The sequence below is a fragment of the Anas platyrhynchos genome, chromosome 14, assembly GCF_047663525.1.
Source record: "Anas platyrhynchos isolate ZD024472 breed Pekin duck chromosome 14, IASCAAS_PekinDuck_T2T, whole genome shotgun sequence".
NCBI classification, from domain to species: domain Eukaryota; kingdom Metazoa; phylum Chordata; class Aves; order Anseriformes; family Anatidae; genus Anas; species Anas platyrhynchos.
The window spans coordinates 9,661,071-9,686,413 of NC_092600.1; the positions used below are offsets into that span (position 1 = coordinate 9,661,071).

At 52.1% G+C, this 25,343-nt stretch overlaps 1 protein-coding gene across 4 annotated transcripts in view; it reads left to right on the top strand.

The window, feature by feature from the left end:
* The first annotated feature begins 955 nt into the window (after positions 1-955).
* NSD1 (nuclear receptor binding SET domain protein 1) overlaps positions 956-25,343 on the top strand; it is a 60,779-nt gene continuing 36,391 nt past the window's right edge. Inside the window, exons 1-5 of one of the 4 annotated variants that reach the window (XM_038186558.2) lie at positions 956-980; positions 2,367-3,064; positions 16,801-16,936; positions 19,891-20,063; positions 22,023-24,603. In XM_038186558.2, coding sequence (XP_038042486.2) covers positions 2,387-3,064; positions 16,801-16,936; positions 19,891-20,063; positions 22,023-24,603 — 3,568 coding nt within the window. In that variant the 5' untranslated portion in view covers positions 956-980; positions 2,367-2,386. Of the gene's footprint in view, positions 981-1,081; positions 1,181-1,958; positions 2,112-2,366; positions 3,065-16,800; positions 16,937-19,890; positions 20,064-22,022; positions 24,604-25,343 lie in introns of those variants that run through there. The other 3 variants (XM_038186556.2, XM_027468618.3, XM_038186559.2) reach the window with 3 other exon arrangements.

A 25,343-nucleotide genomic window follows, 5' to 3' on the forward strand; every position in this document is an offset into this window, starting at 1 on the left:
TAAATAAAACCTCCTGCTTCATTTCGGGACGGAAACGCACGTGACAGGTCTGAGCAGGAAGGAGGGAAAGTCGGTGCCTGGGCCCCGCGTGCCGAGGGTGCGGCTGCCGCGGGCTGGGCCGCCCCGAGGGAGCTGGGTGGCACGGGATCGCTCCCCGCCGGCACGGACTGGGTGTCTGCATGGCACCACCGGGCACGGCGCGGGCACGGCTCCCACAGCGGCACCGAGGCCGGCCAAGCCCCACGGTCGGCGGTACAAACAACCACAAGCCGAGCCTCCGGCCGTGGCGCTTCCTGCCAAGTCACTCCACCCTCCGTGGGTGTGCGGCAGCGAGCCCCAGCGTGGTGTCACGCCGAAGTGGGGACACCGGGATGGGGACCTCGGCGTGGCCCTGATGTTGACGGGGTGGCTGCAGCGGGATGGTGCCCACTGGGACGTGGGCGCTGCGGGGCGAACTGTGTGCCCGAGGGCCAGCAGCGAGCACGGGCAGGGAGGTGGCGGGGCGTGAGGCCGGGTGCGAGGCCGTGCCGTGCCCGCGCTGTGGGTCAGGAGCCATTTGCTGTGGTTTATTCATGACAGGGCGCTCCACGCAGGGCGTTATTTGCACCGGGGCATTATTTGCATTATTGGCCGCACCGGGCACCGATAGTGCCCGCAGGCTGCCGACATCCCCGGTGCCCCCTCGGGGAACAAACCCCCGAAAGGCAACCCCCGGGCCAGCCGGGAGGGCACCGCACCCCCCCCCCGCAGCCCCCAACCTCCCTCCGGGCACCCCGGGGGGGTGGCAGCCGGGCCCTGCCCCCCGGCGCTGCCCGGGGAACCCAGCCCCATCCCGGCGCTGCCCCCCGCCGGGCCGCCGCTCTCTCCCCCCCCCCTCGCACCCCCCCGTTGCCGGTGCGGCGGCGGCGTGGCGTTGCTCGGCGCCCGGCCCCGCTCCTCGCCGCTCGCGGTGGCGGAGACCCCGGCCCCGGCAGCAGGAGGTAGCGACGGAGCCGCCGCCGCTGCCCGCCCCGGGGGGGTGGTGGTGGATGCACGGGGAACCGGGGAGAGGGGGGGGGGGGCGCTCGGTGGCGGCGCTCGGAGGGCGGCGGGGAGCGAGGGAGCGGCGCTGCCCGCCCGGCATCGCGGAGCCGGCCGGGGACCCGCTAAGGCCGCGGCCTCCCGGCGGGGCGAGGCCCCGGTACGAGCCCGGTGGAACCGGGAAGTGGAGGGGTGGGGGGCTGGGGGGGGGGGAGGCAGCGGGCGGGGGGGGAGCGGGGCGAGGCGGACAATAGCGGGGGGAAGGCGGCGGCGGAGCCCCGCGGCCCCCGGCCCGGTGTTGGTGCGGCCGCCCCGCGGAGGGTTGGGCTGCCGGGGTCGGGGCCGCAGGGCCCGGCCGCCTCCATTTTGTTGGCGCCCGCTCCGCCGCCGCTGCTCCCCGCAGGACCGGGGTGGACCGGGGGTGGGTGCGGGTGTATGAGGGGGGGGGGGAACCGGGGGCAGCGAGGCCCGCAGGTGAGGCACGACCGCAGCGCACGGGGCCGGGCCATACAACCGCAGCCCGGCCCGGCCCGGCCCGGCTCGGCTCGGCTCGGGGCCGCCCGGTGCCCGCCGCCACCTAAGATGGAGGCGAGGGCGCGGGGCCGGCCGGGGGCCGCCATGTGCGCGGGGCCGGGCCGGGCCGTGCCGGGCCGCAGGTGGGAGCGGGGCCGGGCGGGCGGCCGCTGGCACCGGGCGGGCCGGGGGGGGGCAGCACTGAGCGCCCCCTCCCCTCCTCCCCCCCCCATAGCCCCGGACCCGGGGGGGGGGGGGGGGGCAGATGGGAGGGGGGGGGGTCCGGGATGGGGAGGGGGGGGGGACACGGGGGAAGGGGGGGGCGCGGGCGCGCGCTGATTGGCCGCCACCGACCCCCCCCCCGGAGCGGGCGCGCGCGTGGGGCGCGCGCCGGCGGGATGGCGGCGGCGTCGGGAGCGCGCATGCGGGGGAGGGAGGTGGAGGAGGAGGAGGAGGAGGAGGAGGAGGAGGGAGGCGGCGGAGCGGCGCTGGCGGGGCCTGGCCGGGCCGGGTCGGCGCGTCTCCTCCCGATCGGCCCGCAGCGGGGGCAGGCGGCGAGCCGGCCGCGGCGGCCGCAGGTGAGCGCTGCCCGGCGGAGCGAGAAGGGCTGAGCAGAGCCGAGCCGAGCTGAGCCGAGCCTCGCCGAGCCGGGCCAAGCCGGGCCGGGCCAAGCCGAGCCGGGCGGCGGGCCTCGAGCCCGGGCCTAGCGCGGCGGAGGCCGGGCGGCCGCCTGCCTGCCCGCCCGCCGAGCCCAGCCGAGCCGAGCGGGCCCCGGGCGCGGCTGCCATTTTGTGTCGGCGGCCGGGGCTGACCCCATTGTGCTGTGCCCGCAGGTGGATGCCCGCCGCCCGGCATGGAGCAGGCCTGCGAAGTGAGCCGCCGCAGCTGCCTCGTCCCCTTCGGCACCTCGCTGGCGGCCGCCGAGCCCAAGGGCGGCCCGTTCGGCGAGGCCCGCGGCCCCGAGCCGCCCGCCATGCAGCTGGCGGCCGCCAAGCCCGTGTACGGCCAGGACCCGTCGTCCTGCTACATCCCGCTGCGCCGGCTGCAGGACCTGGCCTCCATGATCAACGCCGAGTACCTCGGCGGCGCCGCCGACGGCGCTGAGGCCCTGCCCGACCCCGGCTCGCCGCCCCCCCGCGGCCCCGGGGACCCGCCGGGAGGCGCCGACGGCCCCGGCCCGGCTGCAGACGGGGCCCCCCCGGCCTTCCCGTTGCTCCTCCCGGACGGGGAGGACGAGGAGGAGGAGGACGAGGAGGAAGAGGAGGAGGAGGAGGAGGGGGAAGAAGGCGCCGAGACGCCGGAGGAGGAGGACGAGGAGGAGGACGACGACGACGAAGAGGAGGAGGAGGACGAAGACGAGGAGGCCGCCGGTGGTGCCCGGGAGCGGGCCGCGGCGGAGCAGAGCCGTGCGGGGCCGCAGCGGGGCCCCGGCAGCCCGGAGCCGCCGCCCCGCCTGCAGCGAGCCGAGCTGCCGCTGCTGGACGGCGGGGGGGACAAACCCGAGCCTTCCGCCACGGCGGCCCTGCAGCTCGTAAGCACCGGGAGAGGGGGGGAGCGGGAGGAGAGGAAAAAGAAGAAGCAGCAGCAGCAAAAGCAAAACGAGGAGGGAAGGGAGAGAGGGAGGCAGGCGGCGAGGGGGGGAAGCCGGGGCTCCATTTTGCGGGGGCCGGCGCGGGCCCGCTGCTGGCAGCTGACATCTTCGGGCGGCCGCTGGCAGCCATCTTGCCGCGGGGACAGTTTTGACACCAGCGCGGCCGCCGGGCCCGGGCCGTGCCCCGTGTCACGGCCTCACCTTCACCGCGGGGCTCCGGGGCTGCCCCCCAGGACACCTCCCGGTGTTTTTTCCCCGTCGTTGACATCGGTGCTTGGCGGGAGCAGGATGCTCGCAAAGTTGTGCCAGAGGTTTTCTCTGTGTGTTTTTTTTTTCGTCCCCGTTACCAGCTTGTTTCCTGGTGCGCATAATGATGTCAAGGAGAGGAGACCTTTCTCCTCTCTTAGCATCTCTTTTTTTATTTTTTTCCAGCTCTATCAGCCTGCGCTCTTTGTTTGGGTTAGCGCAAGTTGCCCAAGCTGCAGACTTTCCCGATTGCTAGGGAGGGGCTGTGGCATGGCCTCGCCTGGGAGGCCTTGCCCGTTATTCAGGCAGGCTTTTTTTTTTTTTTTTTTGGTTCTTTCTAATTTCGCCCTGCGCTCACAAATTCCATTAGCTGGTTTTCAGATGTGCTTAATGAGCAAAGCTGGTCCAGGCCTTAGAGTGCTGATGGTGGTTAGAGGCACATGATGTGTGTACAGCTCATTTTTGAATGCAAGCGCAACTTTTGACTGGTTTCATCGCTGAGTTGGGGTTCATCAAGTTGAGGTTCAGCATTTATACGTACATACCCTCTAGATATATTTAAGTTCGTAGAGATCTTGAATATTTTAAAAATGTTTTTCTAAACTTAAGTGTCCGTACTCTGGGTTTAAAGCACTATTTGATGCTGAGATTTGGAAATCAACTCTCGTGACAACGCTGACCTCTGAAACTGTTCCGCTCTTTCTCATTGCAGTATAGCCGCTGATGCCAGGCAGATGCTACTGGTGCATGCAGCATTTTTGGGGAAAAAAAAAATCCGCTTGCTTTCACTTGTGTTCATTTGGGAACCTGTGTGTTTCTGCTGTGAGAGATGCGGGACCACTTGTCACTGAGTGCCCATAGAAGGGCTGATTGCAGCCTGGTGCTGAAAGCAGCTGAGTTTGTTTAAGGTACTGCCAGGCTCAGCTCTGGCTCATGGATCCTTTTGCGTGTTTCTTCGGGAGAATCGTCTCCTTGTGGAGACCCCACCACCGGTGCTGTGGGGTGAGAGGCTGCTGTCAGCGGGAGGTCTGTAAGTAAACGGAGCCTTGTTTTTAAGAGTAAAGCAGGGATCTCAGCAGCCATGTGCTCAGTGATGCGGTTGTGGGAGGGTCTCACGTTGTAAACAGAAGCTCGCAGAGGTACTTTCACAACACTTGCTTATACTATCAGTGGCTTTTACTACGTGCACCGCAGAGCTGCAGCTTTGTGCAGCGAGAACACTTTTAGTGATTGAGCCTGTTATTTGAATACGCAATGAAGGGTTGACTTTTCAGGGAAGCTGCCATCCTGTCTGCCATAGTATGACATTAACCTCGCTGAATTGTTCTGCTGACTTTAAAACACAGCTGCATTCAGGGAAAAAAAAAAAAGGCATAAAAAAGCAAAGCGTATTGGAGACAGCTTGGGATCCTTCTCTCCTTGAGCCTTGCATTCTTCTGTTGATAAGGCCGTGCAAGTTGTGCCAGCGCTCACCCATTTTAGCTCTGCTGTTCATGGGATGGGAAGCGCTAGAGATTTTTGTCTGTGCCAGGTTGCCAATGAGATGGTTAAATCGTGTAATTGTTGAACATGACATGGCAGCTTGGAATAACCAGGCTTGCCCTAGGAACCCCATTCATGTAGGCATTTAATTCCCGTCTCATTTGTATTCGGGTAGCTCGAGTCAGCTGTCTTTGAGAGCCTGCTAAAACTTGGGAAAAAAAAAAAAACACAAACAAAACCAAACAAACCTAACAACAAAATAAAAAAACAGGAGCTCTGCACTGCTATTTTTAGGGTGACTTGTCATAGCAGGGCTACTCTTTCAGATAATCCCATTTACCCAGCCCGACATGGGTCTCCTGCACTTTACAGCAGGACTTTGAGCTTTTATTTGCCAAGCTAAGGGCTCTGAGTGTGTGCCCACTGCTTCCTCGCTCCCTGTTTTGCCAGGAGGAAAGCCTGCCTGCATCTCAGCCCTCTGAGCGCTGACATTCAGCTGCCCATCAGACCCTTGCAAGCTTTCGGGTTTGGCCGGATCGTTAGGAGCTTTGAAAAGGCTCATTTCCAAAATGTCAAGGGTGCTTCCAGCAGAAGGGCCAGCAGTTGGCTCGGCTTTTAGTGGGATGCAAAGGCCAGCATTCAGGCAGCGCCTCCGGGCAGGCGGGGTGGCAGGCAGGTATTGTTTTGCAGCGGGCTGTTAATAGCCCTGGCCTCTGGTTGCTCTGGGGTGGCAGCAGGCAGGGGACGGGGCACCCAGGTAGCATTCAGGTGTAAAGTGGGCTGTGCATATGCCGAAGTTGTTGTAACTGCCACCTTAATCTCAGTTAAGCGTGGCTGAAATTTTCCTCCGAGCTGGCAGCAGCTACTGCCAGGTTTTGTGCTGGAGGGAAACAAATGGCAGCGGCCGTTATTGGGGCTATTGTTGGTGCTCCAGAAGTGACAATGCAGTGACTGCTGGCAGCTGATGGCGTGCTCCTTTCTGAACGTGGTGTTAATGTTGGGTCAGAGCCATTCAAATTGAAACCAGGGACTTTTAAAATTTTCTCTCCTTTATCAGCTTCAACTTGTCTTTAGCACTTCCCTGGCCTTTGGGAGTTGCAGGGGTCCTGGGACAGCCTTGTGCGGAGCTGGATGGGGACTGGGACCCAAAATCTGCCTGCTGGGGAGGGGGCGTGCAGCCACAGAGCAGCCCCCTGAGCGCTGCCCGTCCTGCGGGGACTCTGCTGCGGTACTGGAGCAGGTGGGCTTGCTCCTGGCACGCCTCTCGTGCTGGAGCAGTGCATTTTTAGCGAAGTTTGGGACCATATTACTTTGCTTTCGCTTTGCCAGTTGTTGATTTTTTTTAATTGCTACCCACAAAGTATGTCGGAGCCGTTTGGTTTGCAGAGCTGAGCACTTGAAAGCTGAGAGTTCTTGGACTTAAGTACGCTCGTGCTGCTCTTGTGCATATATCTGTGTTATGCAACGCGCGGGCTTGGGTTGTATGTTCGCAGGCTGTTTTTCCCCAAAACCCTGGCGGCTTCAGGCTGCGGGGTGTTCAGAGCTTGGAGGGAGGAACTCGCTCGGTGTTGCTTGTCGTTGTCACACAGGTGCTGGTGTTGTCCCGTTTCACTCTGGGAGCGTGATGCTCTTGTAATGGAAGCGGGGAAATGAGACCCAGGGAAATCAGGAGCCAAGTCCTTCATCGCTGGAGGTGGCTGCTTCCAGGGACTGGCTGCATGAGATGAGTGGGGGGTGCATGAAATGAGTAGGGCATGCATGTAGGGCCGCTGGGGGGTGATTTACCAGAACCACACCACATGCAACACGCGCAAGATGTTTAAAATACTGCAGGCTAGCGGAGTCATCTCCTTAAGCCTGGAATTAATCCATAATAAACTTGCAACTTCTGTTGCAGCTGTGGGAAAGTTCTCCCGTTACAAAGTGTTTGTGTCCCTGTGTAGGGGTTACTGAGGTTCTCCTTTATTGACAGGCTGCTCTAGCGCCCTTTCTCCCTTGGCTAGAAGTGAAGGAACCCCCGCCACATGATGCTTGCTGTTCCTGTAAACGTTTCTGAAGGCATCTCCTACTGCGCTCTGTTGGTTTGTGGTACAGGTAACTGCTGCTAATGGTAGATCCCTGCGATAAAAGAGGCACTGCAGTAGTTCAAGCAGGGAACGTAAATTTCCTTGGGCAGTTGGCATCTTCCTGGTGGGGAAATCGATCCTGTTTGGCTGGCTGTGCCTCCTGCAAGCCTCCTCTGCTGCTGGAGAGGCTGGGTTCTCGCTGCAGCGCTGTCCCCGTGCGTCTGGCTTCACGCACCCCTCTGCCAATGCCACTGCGCTGCTGGGAAGGATTTATTTCTTCTCAGAAAGCACGGAGCTGGATCTCACCTGGCTGCATGCTGGTCCCACGGGGCGAGGGCTCCCATGCGCAGGGAGTCCGGGGAGTGTTTATTCCAGTATGTGGCCCTGATGGCTCTTTTTGTTTCGTTTGTGTCTGGTTTCTAATCGAATATTAGGTTCTGTTTGTGTGTGCGGTGTTACTGAAACAACCTGGCTTCTGTAGGAACCCGGGTGCTCTGGCTACCTCTAGTGCGATGTGCAGCCTGGGTGACAGATGCCTCCCCTGGTCTTACGGTGCTGTGCGGATCTCTAAAGCTGAATGCAAATAGCAAGAGCAGAGGTGTTTTGGACACTTGAAGGTGTGGTTTCGCAGAATAAGATGTCAAAAGCCTCTCTCACTTCTGCTTTCTAAATTATTAAAAAAAAAAAAAAAAAGCTTAGGTAAGAGAGACTTGGTTCAGGAGATGTCCCAGTTGATGCGCTTTCTATAGTCATAAATAATTAGTCAAAACTGAGTCGAGTCTTTAGTTGTTGTTGAAGTCGTTGCCAGAGGAGTGTAGGCTTCACCTGGCTGACTGGATTTGGGTTCTGGCCTGTACAAAGCGTGGTGTACGTGGTGCATCCCTGCTGCCCCGGGGAAACGTCCAGCAGCAGCACAGCTGCCTTCCACGGCTGCTTTTCCGAGCACGGGCTGCCTCCTTTTGGTATTGACGTGCTGGTGACTTCTAGACAAGTGCGTCTCCCAGACCTTGAACTCTTCTGTAAGGTTTTGTGTTGTCAGGGCACGATGATGCTGGCTCTGTTCGTCTAAACCCCTGCTGGAACTAGCGGTGGTGGCTGGGTTTGGGTCTCTTACTGCAGTTCTTGACCCCAGGGCAAAATATTCCTGTTGTGCTTCGAGCCTCGGGTTTGTTGATTGCCTCATGCACGTACAGCAGCTTCTGCAGACCTCAGTGCTTCCCACCTCCAGAAGTGGGGTTAAACTGTGCAGCATGTACAAATGATTAGTTTTTTAATTTCCCTGTGTTAACTGAACGAATCTGTAGCTCACTGAAGAGATGTCAACTCTGAACGTGACTATAATAAGCTACTTGAGCCCCATGAAAAGAAGGGATATTTTCTGAATGATTACTGAGACAGTGCATCTTAAAAAGTCTTTATTAACTCAAAAATTCGTGTTTTAACTTCCATTGCATATTCTAAGCAACAACTTCTGTTTCTCTCGTCCACGATGGACAACTTCTTGTTATTAGCCACTTTCTTTTTTTCTCTTTTTTTTTTTTTTCTTTTTAAGTCAGTTGCTTTTGCGTTTGGGAGGTCGCAGGGACTAGAAACACATGTAGAACGAAACTCAGAATCCAGGGGGGGAACGTCCTGGAAGAATTTTTCTAAAATAAATACCAAGTTAATGTCACTTCTGATACCAGGAAAAATTGACATATGTTTTGTTCTGTCTGCACGGAGCCATCTGTGCTGTGCAGTGCGGTCTTTGCCTAGTGAAATGAGAGTTAAATCCTTTATGGTGGTGAAGGCATTGCCAGCATTTCCAAGTTAATGGGTGGAAAAGGTCTGTAAGAGAGTCTGCTTTGAATTAGAGCAGCAGTTTTCAACCTCTATTGATTTGTCCACCCCTGAACACTTCCCAGGTGCCGACTCTTGCGTGGAGAGCTCAGACCTACCCACAGCAGCCCCGCTGTCTTTTACGCAGCTCCGTGGCATCGCGGTATTTTTCTGCAGACGGCTGAGCAGCAGAACCCACTGTGAGTGTTTGTGGCACCGAATTTGGTGCCGAGCAAAACCTGAGAGGGGCCACGTGGCTGCTGGGCGCCCGGTGAGGGCTGCACCATGCCCTGGTGAAATATTTACCGGGAGCTGTAAACGTACGCGGTGCCCCGGGTGCTGCTCTGGTCAGCAGCTACGAGGTGTGGTGATGCCATCCAAAACGTGTTGGGGTTTTTCGGCTGCTCCGCAGGGCCCTGACCAGCAGGTTCCTAGTGGGGAAGGGTGAGAGGTGCTGCCATGAATGGGAGGCAGAGGCTGGTGCCTCTCTGCTCGTTGTTTTTATTGAATTAGGATGCTGGTCCTTTGTGGCTGCCCACAGGGGCTTCTGCAGCAGCGGCTGGATGTCCCACAGAGGTGAGGCTGCCTTGGTGTGCAACACTCTCGTGTGCGTCCCAAAGCTCTGGTGAGTCCAGGAGTAACCCCAGAGAGATGGGAAAGCATCCACTAAAGCTGACATGTTGCCATGAAGATCGCATCAAGCTTTCCCTCACCCACATCTTTAGGACCTATGGCAAAAATAACTAGGAGCTGAGTCCTGCGGTGCCATCTCTTGCCCAGCACTTGCAGGTGAGCTGCCCTGGCCAGAAGGCTTTCGCTTGCATCTCTAGCACAGTGTGAGCTGCATCTCTACCGATTTAACCACAGGCTCTGGTTATGGCCAGAGCTGCCTGTGCCCTACAGCTGAGTGGCAGGGCCTTTTAGTGCCACGGGGTGGGCACTGCTTCGATGTGTGTGGTGCCAAAAGGCAGGCAGTTCTCCTGGGGACACAGCTGGTGCTGGGAGCTGTGGGAGCAGGCAGCCAGCCTGTGGTCCTGGGGGCTCCTTCCAGGCCCCCCCATGCTCCCCAGGCCGCCAGCAGTTGGGGTGTCAGCCCCGGGAGGCAGCTGCTGGTCCCTGAGCAGGGCTTTTGGTGTTGGTTCTCGCAGGGAGCTTGTCCTGAGGGCTACAGGTGGTGTCAGGCGGTCGTGAGCACACATTGACACTGCTCTGGTCTTGAGGAAAAACAAACAGTTTTATTGGTAATAAAACAGTCATTCCTGTTAGCTTTCGGGCACCTGTTGGGAGCCCTGTGCTGGGGACCAACATTTCCCGTGTAAGCGTGCGGGATTGTTTTATTGTGTGTGCACAACCAGCAGAGTGGAGCTGTAGAGAGCAACCCAACAGTGTGACGTACTCATTAAAGAATGTTTTTTTTTTTTTTTTTTTTATAAATGGAGAATAATTCCTTGCCCAGCGGGGTCTCAGGACACTGGCAATCTCCAGCTTTTCCCAGCTCCCTCAGGGCCCTCGCTGCTGAGCACCCAGTGAGGCTCTGGTCTCGAGTCCTCCTTGAAGTTTCCACGCTCGTTTTGTTCAGCAGGTGTATTAATGACATTAATTAATATGCTCCCACTATTAGTGGAGAGATAGAAACCTGCTGGTTGCCTAACACACGAGGGCGAGGAGCAGGCTGATTATCTCCTGTTAATAGTTCCTGTGCCTGCCCTGGTGCTGGTTTGTTTGGTTTTCCCAAACACCTGCTCAGACACTTGCTGTTCTGGGCAATGCCCTGACCGCCCACAGGTTAATTAGCAGCAGGGAAACAAATCAGATTCCTCTCGGTTTGTTGGCTGGCCTCAGTATGAACGCGAGTATGTGAGAAGCTGGATCACAGCGTAAGGGGTAAGGAGCTTCTCCGAAGCGTAGGTCTGTAGGACGCTGGCTGAAGCACCAACCTTCCTCGGGGCAGGAGCCAGAGTGCGAGCATCAAGAACTGAGTAAACACAAGTGTGTCGCACTGCTGGGGTGCAAAACTTTTGAAACTTCAGCAAAAGCAGGTGGAACTTGAAAAGTTTGATGTGAGCATAGCATTTTTTTGTTTGTTTGGAGAAATGCTTCGACGGTTTGCGCGCTGGGCACCTGCTGGCCTTGAGGAGGTGGCGGCTTTGTGTAAGTCGCGTTTTCGGACTGTGGATAACAAATTGGGATTTTGTTCCTCCTCCTCCTGTAGGCAAGTCATGATTTCTGCGGGAAATGACACTTGAAAGCCCTAGTTGGATGTTGCTTTTAAAGAAGACCCTGGAATTATATTAAAACCCCAAAGTGGGGATAGTTCCACGGTTAGTGTAACCCAAGCTCCCAGTTTTTAGCTGTTAAGGCTCTAATTCACTCCTTGCATTGTGTACGTGCTGTTCTCTGGGCCTGCTTCCTTCTGGTTACAGCCTGTCATGAAGCTCACACTTTATTTACATACACAGATGAGAATAACCAAGTTTAACGTTTGCACCATTTGAATCTGGCTTTCATTTCATGGATTTTGAAACCTAATTTCTGAAAAGGAACGTTGCATTTACTGGACGTCTTGCTTGTAAACAGTCTGACAGTGTAACCAAACACAAAAATAAGGCTGAAAAGAGGGCAGATCTGATGACCTGGTTTCAGTTTGTGTATTTTTTTTTTCTAGTTCACTGATAGAAGAAAGTATTTGTCGATAATGACTTCTTTGTGAGACTTCACGAGGCTCTGGTAATGCCTGCAGTTCCTCCCTTTCTTGAAACAGTGCGGGTAGAAGAAGCCAAATTTAAAGAGAGCTCAGTTTATCCTTTAAAACGTATGCAGATAAGCAAGTGTGAGTGTTCCCAGGAGTAACTTTTCTTCTGCTTCAGGCTCCTGGCAGTGGTTTGAAATCTCCATGTCTGGGTTTTTCTCCACTGCGTAACCCGGGTGAGTCTGTGCCCCTTCCCTCCCTCTTCCCCCCTTCTCCCTCCAGTCTTGCTGTCAGACCCATTTCTGGTTACCACGATGCTGAAGTGTCAAAGCTTTGTATTGCACTGCCATTCTGTTCAAATCGTAAAAATGATTAAACCATTAACAAAGTGGTGAAACAGAGATGCTGTCACCCCGTCATCTGTCTGAGCCTTGGTGTTCTCACAGCACTGTGCTCTTCAGTTAAATCCCTACATTTACATCTCCTGAACTCGAAACCGTTGCTTCAGGTTGTATGAACTACCCAATGCAATGCAATCAGCTCTCTTATTTTAACCTTTTACGTTAGTTTGTACATGAATTTGTACAATTTGCATTTGCAGGCTGCCACTCTGGGCAAGGGTACTACAGCCTGGCCGAAGACAGCACAGGCACACAGATCCCAGCCGTCTGGCTGGGATCATAACCCCCGCTGCATTTTCAGCTAGTGAATATTTAATTAGCGAGTATTGAACACTTCTTTGTGGTGATGGTCCCAGATAAGAGGCGGCATACTTTTTCGGGCATGAATGTAGGTCAGGTGCCGTTGCCCTCGCCGCTGTGCTGGAGCCGGAGGGGGCTGGCACAGCGCGGTCGGGGCACGTGCCCTGCACGCTCCCTGCACGCTCCCCTTGGCCCTGTGTGGTGCTGTGAGGTTGATCTGCACCCATCCCACCCCCAGCCATCCTACCCCGAGCAGCACCACGCTCTGGCCGTGCCTTTCCAGCAGTCCTCTTCTCATTTCCTTGTTCAGGTCGGAGCTTGCCATAAAGCGACGTGCCGGTCTGATTGCCCCGGCGAGGGCGGTAATGGTTTCACCATACAGGTGTTGTGGTTTGTGTGTTGTTTTTTTTTTTTTTTCACTCCCTCGGCTGGGCTCAGCCCTTTCCCGAGCTGGGTGAGCCCTGTGAGCACTCTGACAGCCCAGCTCTACCTGTGCCAGCATCCCCGCTCCCGCCTGGGAAGGCTTCACAGCCCGTGTGCTTTGTAGTGCCACTTTGTACTGAGGAAACTCTGACCTCTTTTTGCTCAGTTTCAAATGCTTCCTGAGCTGCGAAGTAGATATAATTCATTTTTCTTTCCATGTTCTGCTTTTTAACAGATTTGGTTTTGATTTCAGAAAAGCTTAGTTAAAAAGCAAGAATCTCCTAATGCGAATTCATTTTTCGGCTTCATCACAAGCAGTTATTAATTACCATTCTTGACTTTTTTCCTTACTTTTTGTTCTTAATCTCATCTCCTCCTTATCTTTCTCATGCAACATATTCACATACAAAGATTATTTCCCAAGTCCCTTCTATCTGTATTCATTCATTTCTCAGCGCACGAGTGCTGGAGCTGAAAGGTAGAGAACAGGGAGTGGATTGCTCAGGGGTGGGAGGGCAGAAGGGAGCCCAGGAGAAGGCAGTGGTAGAAGTCTTATTTTTGACTGTCTCTGACTGTGAGGAGGAGTCACTGTGTACCAGCTGCGGTCCCGGTTAGAGGATCTGGAGCCCACAGGGATAGCAGCTGGGCAGAGCAGGACACAAGGACAAAGCCGAGCATCTTTGCTGTAAGTTAACTCAATGATTTTAAAAGTAAGGAACGGGATATTGGCCTGAGCTTGCCTGGAGGGAAGCACCAACTTGTGAAAGCTCCCGAGCTCTTTCTTGCAGTGCTTCAGGCTGGTTCTGGAGGTGCTTTAACAGCAGGTTTGTGCCCCAGGTGCTGCCCCTCTTTAGCAAGGGCACAGGGTGGACAACCTGCTGTGTGGCAGGATTTGGGGAGTGCCGTGTCCTCGGTGAGGCATGTGGGATGCCAGCTGCACGCTGGCTGTGGTCCAGTCAGCCCCAGGGACCTTCAGGTGTCCTCTGTGCCCCAGGTTTGTTTGGTTGGCAGCTCTTGGCTGGGTCAGCGCCAGCGGGGTACCTGGGGTGGGTTGGCAGTAGGTGAACTTGTCAATTCCTCTTGTTCAGGAAAAAAAAACCAACTCGTATCACTGAGGTTTAAAGGAAAAAAGCTGGGTGCCGGCCCTCCCCAGGGCTTCCAGCCCCACCTGGAAGGGGGTAGGGAGCTTTCCTGTGATGGTTTGCAAGCACTGCCAGCCTGTGGGTGTGCTCGGGGTGTTTTGTGCCCCCACTCCAGCGAGGTGAGCGGATTTAGGTGAGTGGATTCACGCGCGGCAGCTCGAGGTGGCGCAGCCAGAGCGCTGATCGGCCAGGCTTGATTTTTGTCACTATTTAATGATGTGGGTATTTGAGAGGGAGGAGGATTGCTGAGAGACAGTCGAGGGCTTATCGTATGTGTACGATAATAAAGCCATTTAGACGGGTGAGCTTTCTTTGCTTGATGCTTGTTACATATTTGTCTTGCGATGCTGCTCTCACAAAATCCTGCCGTAAGCTGGCGCTCGGCTTCGCTCCGTGACTTGCAAAGGCTGCTGTGTGACACTAATTCAGGAGGTGGCTGTTGAAGCAGGAGCACTTGCGTCCTGCTGCTGAGCCTTGCTTGTGTCCCTTCCTCAGGGATCGGTGCTTGTTTGGGGTCCTGGCTGGCGGGGAGGGCTTGGTTAGAAATCAGCCGCAAGATGGGTTCTTGGTCTCGCCAAAAATAGCACAGGGTGCTCTGAAATACTGCCTATAATCTGGAGTTTAGGCTATGGCTCGTCTCAGTCAAGCAGCAAATGAACTCCAGGCAGCTGATAAGAAGGCAGCAGTGGCTCCCTGCAGTACAGACTGTGCTCACAGGTGGGGTTGGGGCCGTTTTGGGCCCTTCCTCGCTAGCCTGGACTCGGGCACTGAAGGGACCCAAAGGAGGGATCTCTGCAGGACCTACCCGGTGTGCAGTGCCTCGCTCAGTTTTGGTGTTATTTAAACACTTAAACATTTCATAGTTCTGTGCAATAACATTCAGTGCCCTGGCCGCATACGGGGACTGCATCTGAAGTTTGGCATTTTGGTGCTGTGTTCAGAAACGTGGGGCTCTCCCTGCTTCACGTCAGTCATCATTGCTGCAGGGCTGAAGCTTTTGCAGTCAGGATTTATTCAGTTAGACCTCAGCACAGTAAACACAAATACTAGGAAAGCAATTTGTTTTATTCTGACCCAAGAAATAAATGCTTTGGGGCTGCAGTTATGGATCACACAGCAGCGTTGAAATTAAAAGATTGATTGTACCTGGAAATGATGATAACTGCTGCTCCTAGAGATGGGAAAAGTAATGCAAGGCTGCGAAACTTCTGTGCCCACTGCTGGGGCCTTTGTGGTGCTTAATGCCGAGGCATGAGAATAGGGGACAGGAGCCCAGCTGAAAGCTTGCTGAGTGCTCGGGAGGAGAGTTAACTGTCCGAGCATTGTCTGGGTGCTTTGGGGAAAGCCACCTTTCCAGGAGGCTGTGTGTGGCATTAGGGTGACAAAGGGCTGATTGAAATGCAGACTCGCCTCTGGGCAGGGGCTGTGGGTGTCGCTCAGGTGAATCAGTGTGAATGACTTGGGCAAATCCCCGGCACAGCTTTACTGCTTGTCCCGCTGACTCTGCTCGGGTTACAGATTTCAGGATGCACGAGCATTGTGTGCAAGGTTTGAGGTGCATTCAGTGACGATATTTGTGCTTCCCTTAAGACCTGGGGTTGAAAAATGTGTAAATAGCTGGGGCAAATGTTTACAAGAAGAGCACATAAACTTCAAAGAATAAAACACAAGCACACAAGCTTTGCATCTCCAAAAAGCACCCACAATTAAGGTGCTAGCCTTGCTGGCACCTCTGCTTCGAGGATGTGTGTGCAGAAAGCTCCCCTCTGTGATGTGGGGCGGTGAAATGATGTGCGGAGCAAGGGGGTCTCAGCAGCCCCTGCCCCGTGCTTGTTCACATTGCCTCCCTGAGCTCTTGCTCAGAAATAAGTTATTGCACAGCTTTTGCTGGCTGAGTGAGAAGAATTCCAGCAATGTGGTCTGTAACGTAATTACCTGCCTTTTTTTTCCGTGTAACAGAGGGGTTTATCCTTTTGTAGTCTCTATAACCACGTGAAGAAATCCCGTGAAGAAATCCCGTAAAGCTCGACCCGAGGTGGGATCTAGCTTTGATTAGATCTGTTGGGTTTTACTCTCCGGGCTGTTGAACTGTGAATTGCGAGAGGCGTGCCTCAAAGGGTGGCGAGCAGAGGGAAAAAGCCAAGTGAGAAGGTGTGTGTTTATGCCATGACAGCTCTAATGGGGAGCACATTGCTGGTGCTTATTGGCAGGAATACCTGCAGCACCGCTCAGAGCTCTTAAAAAGCCAAAACCACCTGGGACGGGTCACCGGCAAGTGCTGGTAAACAGGCGGGGTGCCTCTCGCAGGCACGGGGCTCCCGTAGCACCCGAAAAGCTCTTGCACCCCGTCTGGCTCGATTCATCAGGATGTGTGCGAGCTCCTGAGTCCTTGTCCCAGCACAGGTCCCTCCGTCGTGTTTCACAGAGGAGGGGTGGCTGCAGTTCTGCTCCCTAGCCCTGCTGTGCCATGTTTGGGGCAGAGCAAGAGCCTTTCTGGTCACACAAACCAAAAATTAGAACATAAGCTGTTATTTCTGTTTGTACTTGCCCTTGGTTTCAGCTGGTTTTATGATGAAGGGTTTTCCTGAGCATCTGTAAGAAGAAAGACAGTCATTAGCTTGTACGTACCGACTCGTTCGTTCTTTTTTTTTCCCCCTCCCTGCTGATAGATTCCTTATTTGCTGTTCTCATCACCTCCTTGCAGTCAGGAATATTTCATTGTCTCTTATTACTTTTTCTGTACACCGCAACCTTTGAAACGAACAAATTGGTGTTAGTGAAGTCATCAGCGCGAGTTGTGGCTCGAGGTATTTACCTGCTCAAATGGATGCAGTTGAGTGCAGTCGTTTACCAGAGGTCACATACCATACTGGGGAAAAAAAAAAAAAAGATAAAACCAACCCTCGTTTATTGTTTCACCCTTTCAGAAGGATGAGGAGAGCGATCGTGTTCTTTGAAGGTGTAGGAGCCACTAAGTAAAATCAGGACTTGCTTTTTTAATGTAAATGTCTCTGGTGGCCAGATGTAATCTGCGCACAGGGGGGAGGCAAATCTCTTTAAAAGCATCTGGAGCTTTAGTGATTTCTTGTGTTCTGGTTTTTCCCCAAAGATCCGAGCCAAGAAGAAACCTACTCCAGTGAAGTATGAAGTTGGGGATCTTGTTTGGGCCAAGTTCAACAGACGCCCATGGTGGCCATGCACAATTTGTCATGACCCAGTGCTGGACTGTCACTCAAAAATGAAAGGTACTGTATCTGCTCAGACACAAAGTGGAGGAGTTCTTTATTAATGGGGGGAAAAAAAAAAAAAAAGCTGGCCCTTGAAAGATGTGAAGAAATAGATTGTAGGGTGGAAGAGCTGGGTCTGTAAGGCAGACCTAGACCAGGGAGATGACGGGGGAGCAAGGGGCTGAAGCTGATGGAAGGCACAGGCAGCTGCTGGAGCTGTAGGCTTTGGCTTCCAGGGCGTGAGAAGGATGAGTGTCCAGGGTGAGTGCAGGGCAGTGCAGCCTCTTGAAAAAGAGATGCAGAGAGAGGTGAATCAAAGAGGTGAGGGCAGAGGAGTGCAGCGGATGGAAAGGGTGGGCAAACGGAGCTGGGTACGCTGGAGTGGTGAGGACACAGAGAGTCAGCCAGGCTGGGGAGGGGAGGCAGGAGAGGCTGTGAAGTGGTGTGTGGGGTCAAAGAGTGGAGCTGCTGAATGCCTGAAGGTGTGATGTGAGTGTGTGGGAGGAAGTGAATATTTTCTTGGCCTTGTTTGGCACGGGGAAGCAGGGGGCTGTTTATGGGGAACTATCGGAAAAATCTGGTGATGGAACCACATATGTGAATGTTTAGGGCATAGTGTGTTAGGCTAGGAGCTGAGTGCGAGGGGAAGGGATGGAGGGAAATAAGACAGAGCTGCATGTGCCTGAACACGGGGAAGAAGAGGGTAGAGTCAGGAAGGAACGGGGTCTCACACGGTCAGGACAGAAGCACACATAAGTCATCGAGAGAACAGGAGGAAAGTGATGGTTTGGACATTGCAGTTTAGTTGAAAGCTCTCACGTTGCTTTTAGGATTATACTAGCTACCATGGGGGAGACTGCCACAAATGGAAAGGTTATTTATTCTGGGTTTTTCCTTCTGGTTCGTTTTGTTCTGCGGGTAACCAGAAACCCCTTGAAATGGTGCTGTCTGCCACTGACAGCTCTGTGGCCCTCACCAGCCAAAGAACCACGTGCTGAGAGTGAGGAGACTTTTATTCTGGTGACCACGGGCTCAGAGCCACCTACTATCTCTCTAGAGACATGAAGTGGCCTTTTCTACATTGTGCTCACATCGTCCACAAGTGTGGTTGCTGTAGTGTTACTTGCTGTTTCTCCACCTTCCTCTTCCTCCTTTGGGAGGCATTCATCTGGTTCTGGGTAATCCAGAACGTTCAGATTTAAACAGTCCCTTCTGAGCTCTCAAATTCCTGTCAAAGATGGTGTCTGAATCCATCCCCGTTGTCCTCTGTCCCCCACCCCCAATGAAATTATGGACAGGATTTAATTTATATAGCTGTCCAGCAACCCCCTCAGCCTGTGTATGGCAATTTCTAATAAAGGAAGGAAACATGCTATTAACAAATTCCAGCAAGATCCAATCTCCAGCTACACAAGAGACTCTCCCGTCATGTTTTATCCATGTTCACATCAAGAGAACTCTGGGGAAAAGTGCATTTTCCAGTTGTGGTTTCATGTAATCTATTCATCTCACCTCCCCGAGGGGAGGAACGGCAGAGCAGGTGGATCCGAACTCTGCTGTTTTGGGGCAAAAGGAGCTGCCAGGGCTCTGCGAGCACCATAGGAAGCACAGTCCTCCTGCCTCAGCTCTCTCCCGTTGTCATGGGAACCAGCCCTTCAAAACAAGGCAGGTTGCTTCAAACTCATCACTTGTGCAGAAAGCTCTTCTCTTGGTTCGAGGCACGGTATTTCGCTTCCAGCACTTCCCCTTTCTCAGCAAGCTGAATGATGTAGAGATTTTTGGAGCTGGAAAACCGAGGCTCAGTGGCTTGAGTCCCATTCCTGTAGATGGGATGGACTACATCTGTCATCTCTGTCCTCGGATCGATTTTTTTTTTCCCCCAGTCAGCATTTGTCATCCTCTGTATGTTCTTGGTCAGAAGCTTAATTTTGGCATCGCTGAACGCCAGGCTGCTGGTGCTGCGTTGGCGCTCCTGGAAGAGGCAGCACAAACAAAGCGGGCTGCAGAGTTTAGGCTACGTGTTCAGGCAGTGAAGGTATTCCCAGGACAGCAGGAAACACTCCGCAGTGAAATGCAGGGAAAAGTTTATATCCCTCGTTCAAGCCTCGTTTGCTTTGTTCTGATGCCTGTAGCCTGTCCTTTTTTGCCAGCATACCTAATTCTGGTTCTGTTCTGAAGTGTATTGTGCCTGTTCAGCACTCTTGCACAGAAAACGTCTTTGAAAAATCCTCAAGTGGTCGTGATTGTGCTCTCAAGATTTTCTTCTCTTGATCTGCACCTTCGTGCCCACGGTGTTGAAATACTCGTCACAACTGGTGCTTTGTCCCCACGCACCCACTCCACGTGGAGTGTGTGTGTGTGTCTGTGGCTGACTTAAATGCTGCTCTTCGTATTTCATGTCCAGAAGAAGGGTTTGTTAACAAAGCGTTGAGCAAGATGGGGTGTGTTGTGCTGGGGGAGGTATGACCTGCATGAGCAAATCCTCTCCAAAAGGATCTTATTTCTGGGTATTGCGGGTGCACCATTGTCTTTTCCTGATGGTCAGATAGACTGGGCTGTTTAATTATTAATTGGGGAGAAGCACGAGGAAATGGCTTGCTTGGTATGTTACCTCTCTCAAGGAAAAGCAAAACAGAAACACAGAACAACCTTTGGCTATTTTTCAGAATTGTTTTACGGTCAATCTCTGTAGTTGTTGCTCTAGGGAGACAGATATTTTAAACCTGTTATTCACTGTAATAAAAAAAAAAAATGCAGAAATGCAGAGTAGCAACACAGAAAATAGACAGCAGGGCTCGTCGGGGTTTCCCCAAGTTCTGACTGGGAATTGCTAGAGCCAGCATTCAGGTGGGAATGTTATTAAGCAGAAGGTGTGGGAAAATGTCAGATTGCTGCTGATTTCTGTGATTCTTGTTGTGCATCTTTATTCTGTTATGTGCAAGGGGTTAATTCTGTTAAATTGTCCAAAATAGTTTCCAATCGGAGACCATACCGAGAGTACTATGTGGATGCCTTAGGAGAACCTTCCGAGAAAGCCTGGGTGGCTGGCAAAGCCATTGTCCTCTTTGAAGGAAGACACCAGTTCGAAGAGCTGCCTATTCTGCGGAGGAGAGGAAAGCAGAAAGAAAAAGGCTACAAACATAAGGTGAAAGATCTGCTTTCTCTAACACGATTTTGATTCCTCGAATGTGCACGATGAAAAGTAGTCCTTTGTGCCTGCAGGTGTACTTTGACAGCTTGCTTTTGTGGCAGGGACTGCAGCAACGGGGCCAGGGAAGAAGTGATTCTCTGCATCTGCCTAACAAGCATGGTTTATAAGCTGCTGGGAGTCTCTGGGCTCCCTTTTATGTTTATGTCCGGGTGTGCCCACTGCTTTTGTGGCCCTGCAGAGCTCTGAGAGGCAGAGGAGTCAGGTCCCCGTCAGTACGAGAGCTGTAGCAGCGTAGCCCTCTCCTGATGCCAATTACAGTGCGCTTTTAAAGAACTTCCTGTGCTCTCGGGCAGCCTCTTTTGGCTGATCTGAAGTCGAGCTGGAGTTGCATACTTGAGCGAGATTACTGACTGAGATAAAGCGGGGGGGGGGTTTTAGTCCCGCTTCGACAATTCTCATTATAGAAACCTGGGAGGACTTATCGTGTCACTTGGAAAAAATTGTCAGCGAGCCCATGGGAATGAATTTTGGGGCTCATTGCATCATCTCCATTTCCAAACATAACAGCCCTGAGCAGTTGTAGCCAGCGCGATGTAATGTGACACACAAGTCTGGTCTACATCTTTAGCATCGTGGCTGCAGAAATTAACTTTTTAGAATTACTGAAATGAAGTAAACAGGCTACCACGTTACAGTGAGAGAGCAGGCAGTCGTACTGGGCAATGTTGTCTGTTGTAGGTTTTGTTTTTTTTTGTTTTTAAGAGATTTATTAGCAGTTAAGTACTTAACCCATGGTAGTGCAAAACCATTGGATTAAATGTGCTCTTGCAGATGTGAGCTCCCTGAGTGTGAGGCTTTCTTTTCTTGTTCCAAGGGTATGCTCAGTAACTTCTCTAACAACTTTGCTACCCCTATTTCCACCTCCCTCATCTAACAACTCATTACGTGCTCCAAAGTAACATTTTTGGTGCTAGGAATTAAAATGTTTCGAGGCTAGAATCTCACCCTGTATGTAAATTGTAGCAGCAGCGTGGCTGTAACTGAAGGAACTGAATCAGAGCATTTTGCTGCTTTGCTACTGGGCCCTGTAAAACCTTTTTTTTTTTTTTTTTTTAAATCTGCTAAGATAATAATTTATTGCTGTTTTTTTTCTTTTTAAGGAAAAAAGTATCAAATTTGAGATGTTCCTCCTGCCATGGAATAGGTTTTGATTTTTAGGAGCAGTTGTGAAGCATTTGGTGTTCTGTTGTGCAGCCAAGAACAACATGTGCAGATAAGAATCAGAATAAAAATGTTTCTTGTTGTTTTTAGATGTTAGCAGAGGTTCCTGTCCAGTATGCTGAGGCTTTATTCTGAGGTTAGAGTTGAAGCTGGGAGAATTACGGATAAAGGATATGTTGAATCTGTTAGATTATATTTTAGGTGTATGTGTCTGGGTCTTATGCTTGTACCAAGGTGAGTTCGTGGAGAGGGAAGACTGAATAATGCCCTGAGTTCAAGGGATGCAGGAACGATCAAGAACAAGAAAAGCAAACGTGTCTGTTCAAATATTCTGAGAAAATGATTTTACAGTTGCATTGTGAGGCCTGTGGGCTGTTGCTTTGCATTTCTGTCAGGGATCCATACCATACGCATTCCCTCTGCCTACTGGTGTTTTTGGGATGTGGTGCAACGCCAGGGTGTTTGGTCCCTGGGAGACCAGTGCTTGCAGTTCTGCTATTTTGGGAATGCACAAAAATTTTTATTGGGCTTGGGAAGAGTGTGGGGTCTTTACCTGGGAGGAGTGTTTTGTGTCCTCGAGACACAGTCTCTGGGAATCCATGTTAATTGTCTTAAAGAAGCAAAATGCAGGACTGTCGCTCTGTTCTGCGCCTTGTCTATCTCACTTTTATCCTGTTGGTTATCCCCTCATTTTTTTTCTTTTTTCTTTTTTTTGTCTCCTCCAACTTGAAGGTTCCCCAGAGATTTATGGCTAAATGGGAAGTCAGTGTTGGACAGGCAGAAGACATTCTTCTCGGGGGGCCAGAGGATCAAAAGTGCAGCCAGAACTCCAGCGAGCTGGACAGCGAGAAGGAAGTGCAGTCGGAATACTATGCCAATGGCCCTGGAGCCGAAAAGGACAGGCAGCTGAATGGCTGTTTTAAATCCTTGGCGTTTGACTCGAGACACTCAGCCAGTGAAAAAGGAAAATTGCACATTAAGCCACACGTGAAAAAGAGCTCTGACAGCAGAAAGAGGACTAGAGTAAAAAAGAATAGCATGAGAGGAGAAGCTTCCAAGGGAGAAATCAAAGAAAAAATGCCAGAGAGCATAGTTAAAAACATGATGGTTGGGGACCTACCAGATAAACACGCATCTCATGAACTTCGCCGGATTGCGAACAGCCTAACGGCATCCAATAGTGCCAGGGAAAACCATTTGCTCTCCTCCTTTGGAGAAAGACATTTTGAAAAGATGACTTTGAAACCAGACTACGAGAACTGTAAAAGTGGTGCTCTGAAGAACACACTCCAAGGGGATTTGTTTTCCAGCACATCTTTGGAGAGAGAGAAGAGTTCCCTGGGCATTCTGTGCAGTTCCAAGTTACAAATACACTATTCTGCGTCTGAGGCTGGCATTGAGAAAAAGCAAACGGAGTCAGATTCATCCTCTTCCCTCTCGGATGGTGGGAACAGCGATGTGGATACCATGGACCAAAGTTCAGAGAGAGCCTCTAGCACTCTTGAAGTCAGTGATTCTTCAGATAAGATGGAGAAGGAATTTCCTATGACGTCAAGTGGAAACATTAAGCTTTCTATGTATTTTTCTCAGAAGAGCAACAGAAGGGCCAGGAAGAAGTCGTACAGAGATCGCAAACCTCTGGGAGGTTCAGCAACCAGCAGGCTTGATGCTGAATTTGCACATGGGGAGCTTGAAGGAGGCTCCTCTGATGCTGAGATGTCATTGACAACTCTTGAGCGCTCTTCAGATGTGAGAAATGACAATCTTTCCCTAGCAAACAAACACACTACTCCCCAAAGTGTTTCCAAGGACAACTCCTGGTCTGCTGTTGCAAATCAAACAACCTTAAAACCGAAAAGCGTGAAATTGCCCCGGATCAGGAGTATCAAATGCAAACATAAAGAAAAAGGTTCTGGGTTGGAGCCTTCTCTTGCAGAAGAGGAGGGTGGCATGAAGCGCTGCTCTTCTGATACCAAAGGGTTCTCTGGCCTTCAGAAAGATTCTCTTCTGAGAAGTGGAAAAGTCGATGGTCAGAAACTGTTAAACAACGTGCACGAGAAACCCAGGGATTCTGCTGAAATAGAAACGGCCGTGGTGAAACACGTCTTGTCGGAGCTGAAGGAGCTCTCTTACCGGTCCATGAATGATGATGCGAGTGACTCTGGCACTCCGAAGGCCACAGTACCTTTACTTTTCTCTTCCGCCTCTGGTCACGGTCGTTTGCCCATTGAGCCAAATTACAGATTCAGCACCTTGTTAATGATGTTGAAGGATATTCACGACAGTAAGGCAAAAGAGCAGCAGCTGATGACTGGTCAGAACATAGTCCCGTATCGAAATACCAGCACAGCCGATGGTTCTGGAAGCAATTCTGCGAGTGGTCTGACATCCTTGTCTATTGTAGGTCCCCCGTATAAAATAGAAAAAAATGGAGATTGTGTCCAGGAAACGGTCAATGCGAACTCCAGTATAAGCAACTCCTCATTTTCACGCAATCCTCCAGCCAAGTTAACAGGGATTGGTACTAGTAAGAGGGAGCCTGCGAATACTGCTGTTTCTGGGACAAATGGCACAAATTGCGTGTCCAAACGCAACTGTTCAAAATCTAAGCAGTCATCAAAGCTTGGAGATAAGACAGTTTCAAACAGAAAGGACTTAAAACCAGGAGGGCCAAGTAAGTTGTTAAGTCGGTTATCCAGAGATTCAGGAGAACATGCATTCCGCGTTCACGGTTCGGTTACCAGTCCTCTAGGTAATGAAGCAGAAGATACTGGGAGGAAAGAGTCTGTTGATTTAACAGAACATTCAACTGATGAAGACTCTGCTTGTTTATCTGATGACAATTTAGGTCGTATTGGAAGGAGACCTGAAGCTGGTAGAAATACTGAGAGCTGCACTTCTGCTGAAAATGGGGAGAGTCCAGACTTGGATTCAGAGGCAAATAGTGAGAGCTCTCTTGGTGATGAGGCTAATGATATAAATCATGTAGCACCCAAAAAGCGATGGCAGCGTTTTAACCAAAGCAGTGCTAGATCTAATAAGCACATCAGTAGATCTAGGGAACAAGGAAACTTGGCGAGTGCCTTTGGCCTGAATTCTCATGGCTTTTCACTGAAGGGAAATGAGTGCTTGGGACGTAGGCATTCCCCTCATTCAAAGGTGCTTGAGGGAGACCTAACAGGTCAGGACTATGAGAATCGTTTAGACTTAGTTGAGAAACGTTTGAATGTATGTGGTAAGCCAAACAACAGTGTGATGGACTCAGAAACAGAGCTTGGCAACTTTGCTCCCCAGTCTGAATTCTCTGCACAAGGTAAGGGAGCTGGACTTGCGCCAGAGTGTGTATTTATGCATTTTATAATTTTTCATTTAAAGCATAAGATGCAGATTTTTGGGCTGTTTGACAACATGGAGGCGTGTATATATCTGTGAGCTGAAGAACAAGTGTTGTGTTGTTTTTGGGTTCTCTGTCAGCACGGAGAACAAAGAAGCTGGTGTGACTTTAGGATTTTGCTTAGCTTTTGGTTAGAAAACTTACATATTTAACAAATGATTAGTTCCTGTACAGTGAAAGATAAAACATTGATCTTTCCAAACCTAGGATTTTTATCCTTTAACTTAACACCTTCATACTGTTTCCCTTAGTCATGTGCTTGGTCTTAGCTGGATAAATAGCTCTAGAAAGTTGTAGGAAATGGATCATAAAAAGATCTCTCTCCTTCCCTCCTTTTTTCACTTCATGCTGTTTGACTTAGGACAAGTCACAGAGACTATGTCTATAGTGTTTCATCAAGACAATGTCTTGTTTATTTTTATTTCAATGTGAGGTTTATTAGTTGCTAATAATGAATCGGGGAACTGCACAGATTTCCTAATTCACAACATTTGTGGGGCTGCCTGAGGGATAAAAATAAAAGGAAGAAGATAGGACGGGAAAGTTGCCAGGGAGTCTGGGAGGAGGTTGCTCTGGAATATGGCATGTGGAAGTAAGGCAGCCTCGTCCAAAGGGAGGTCAGCTCGGAAGAAGGATGCTTCAGGGCACCACAGCCCTGT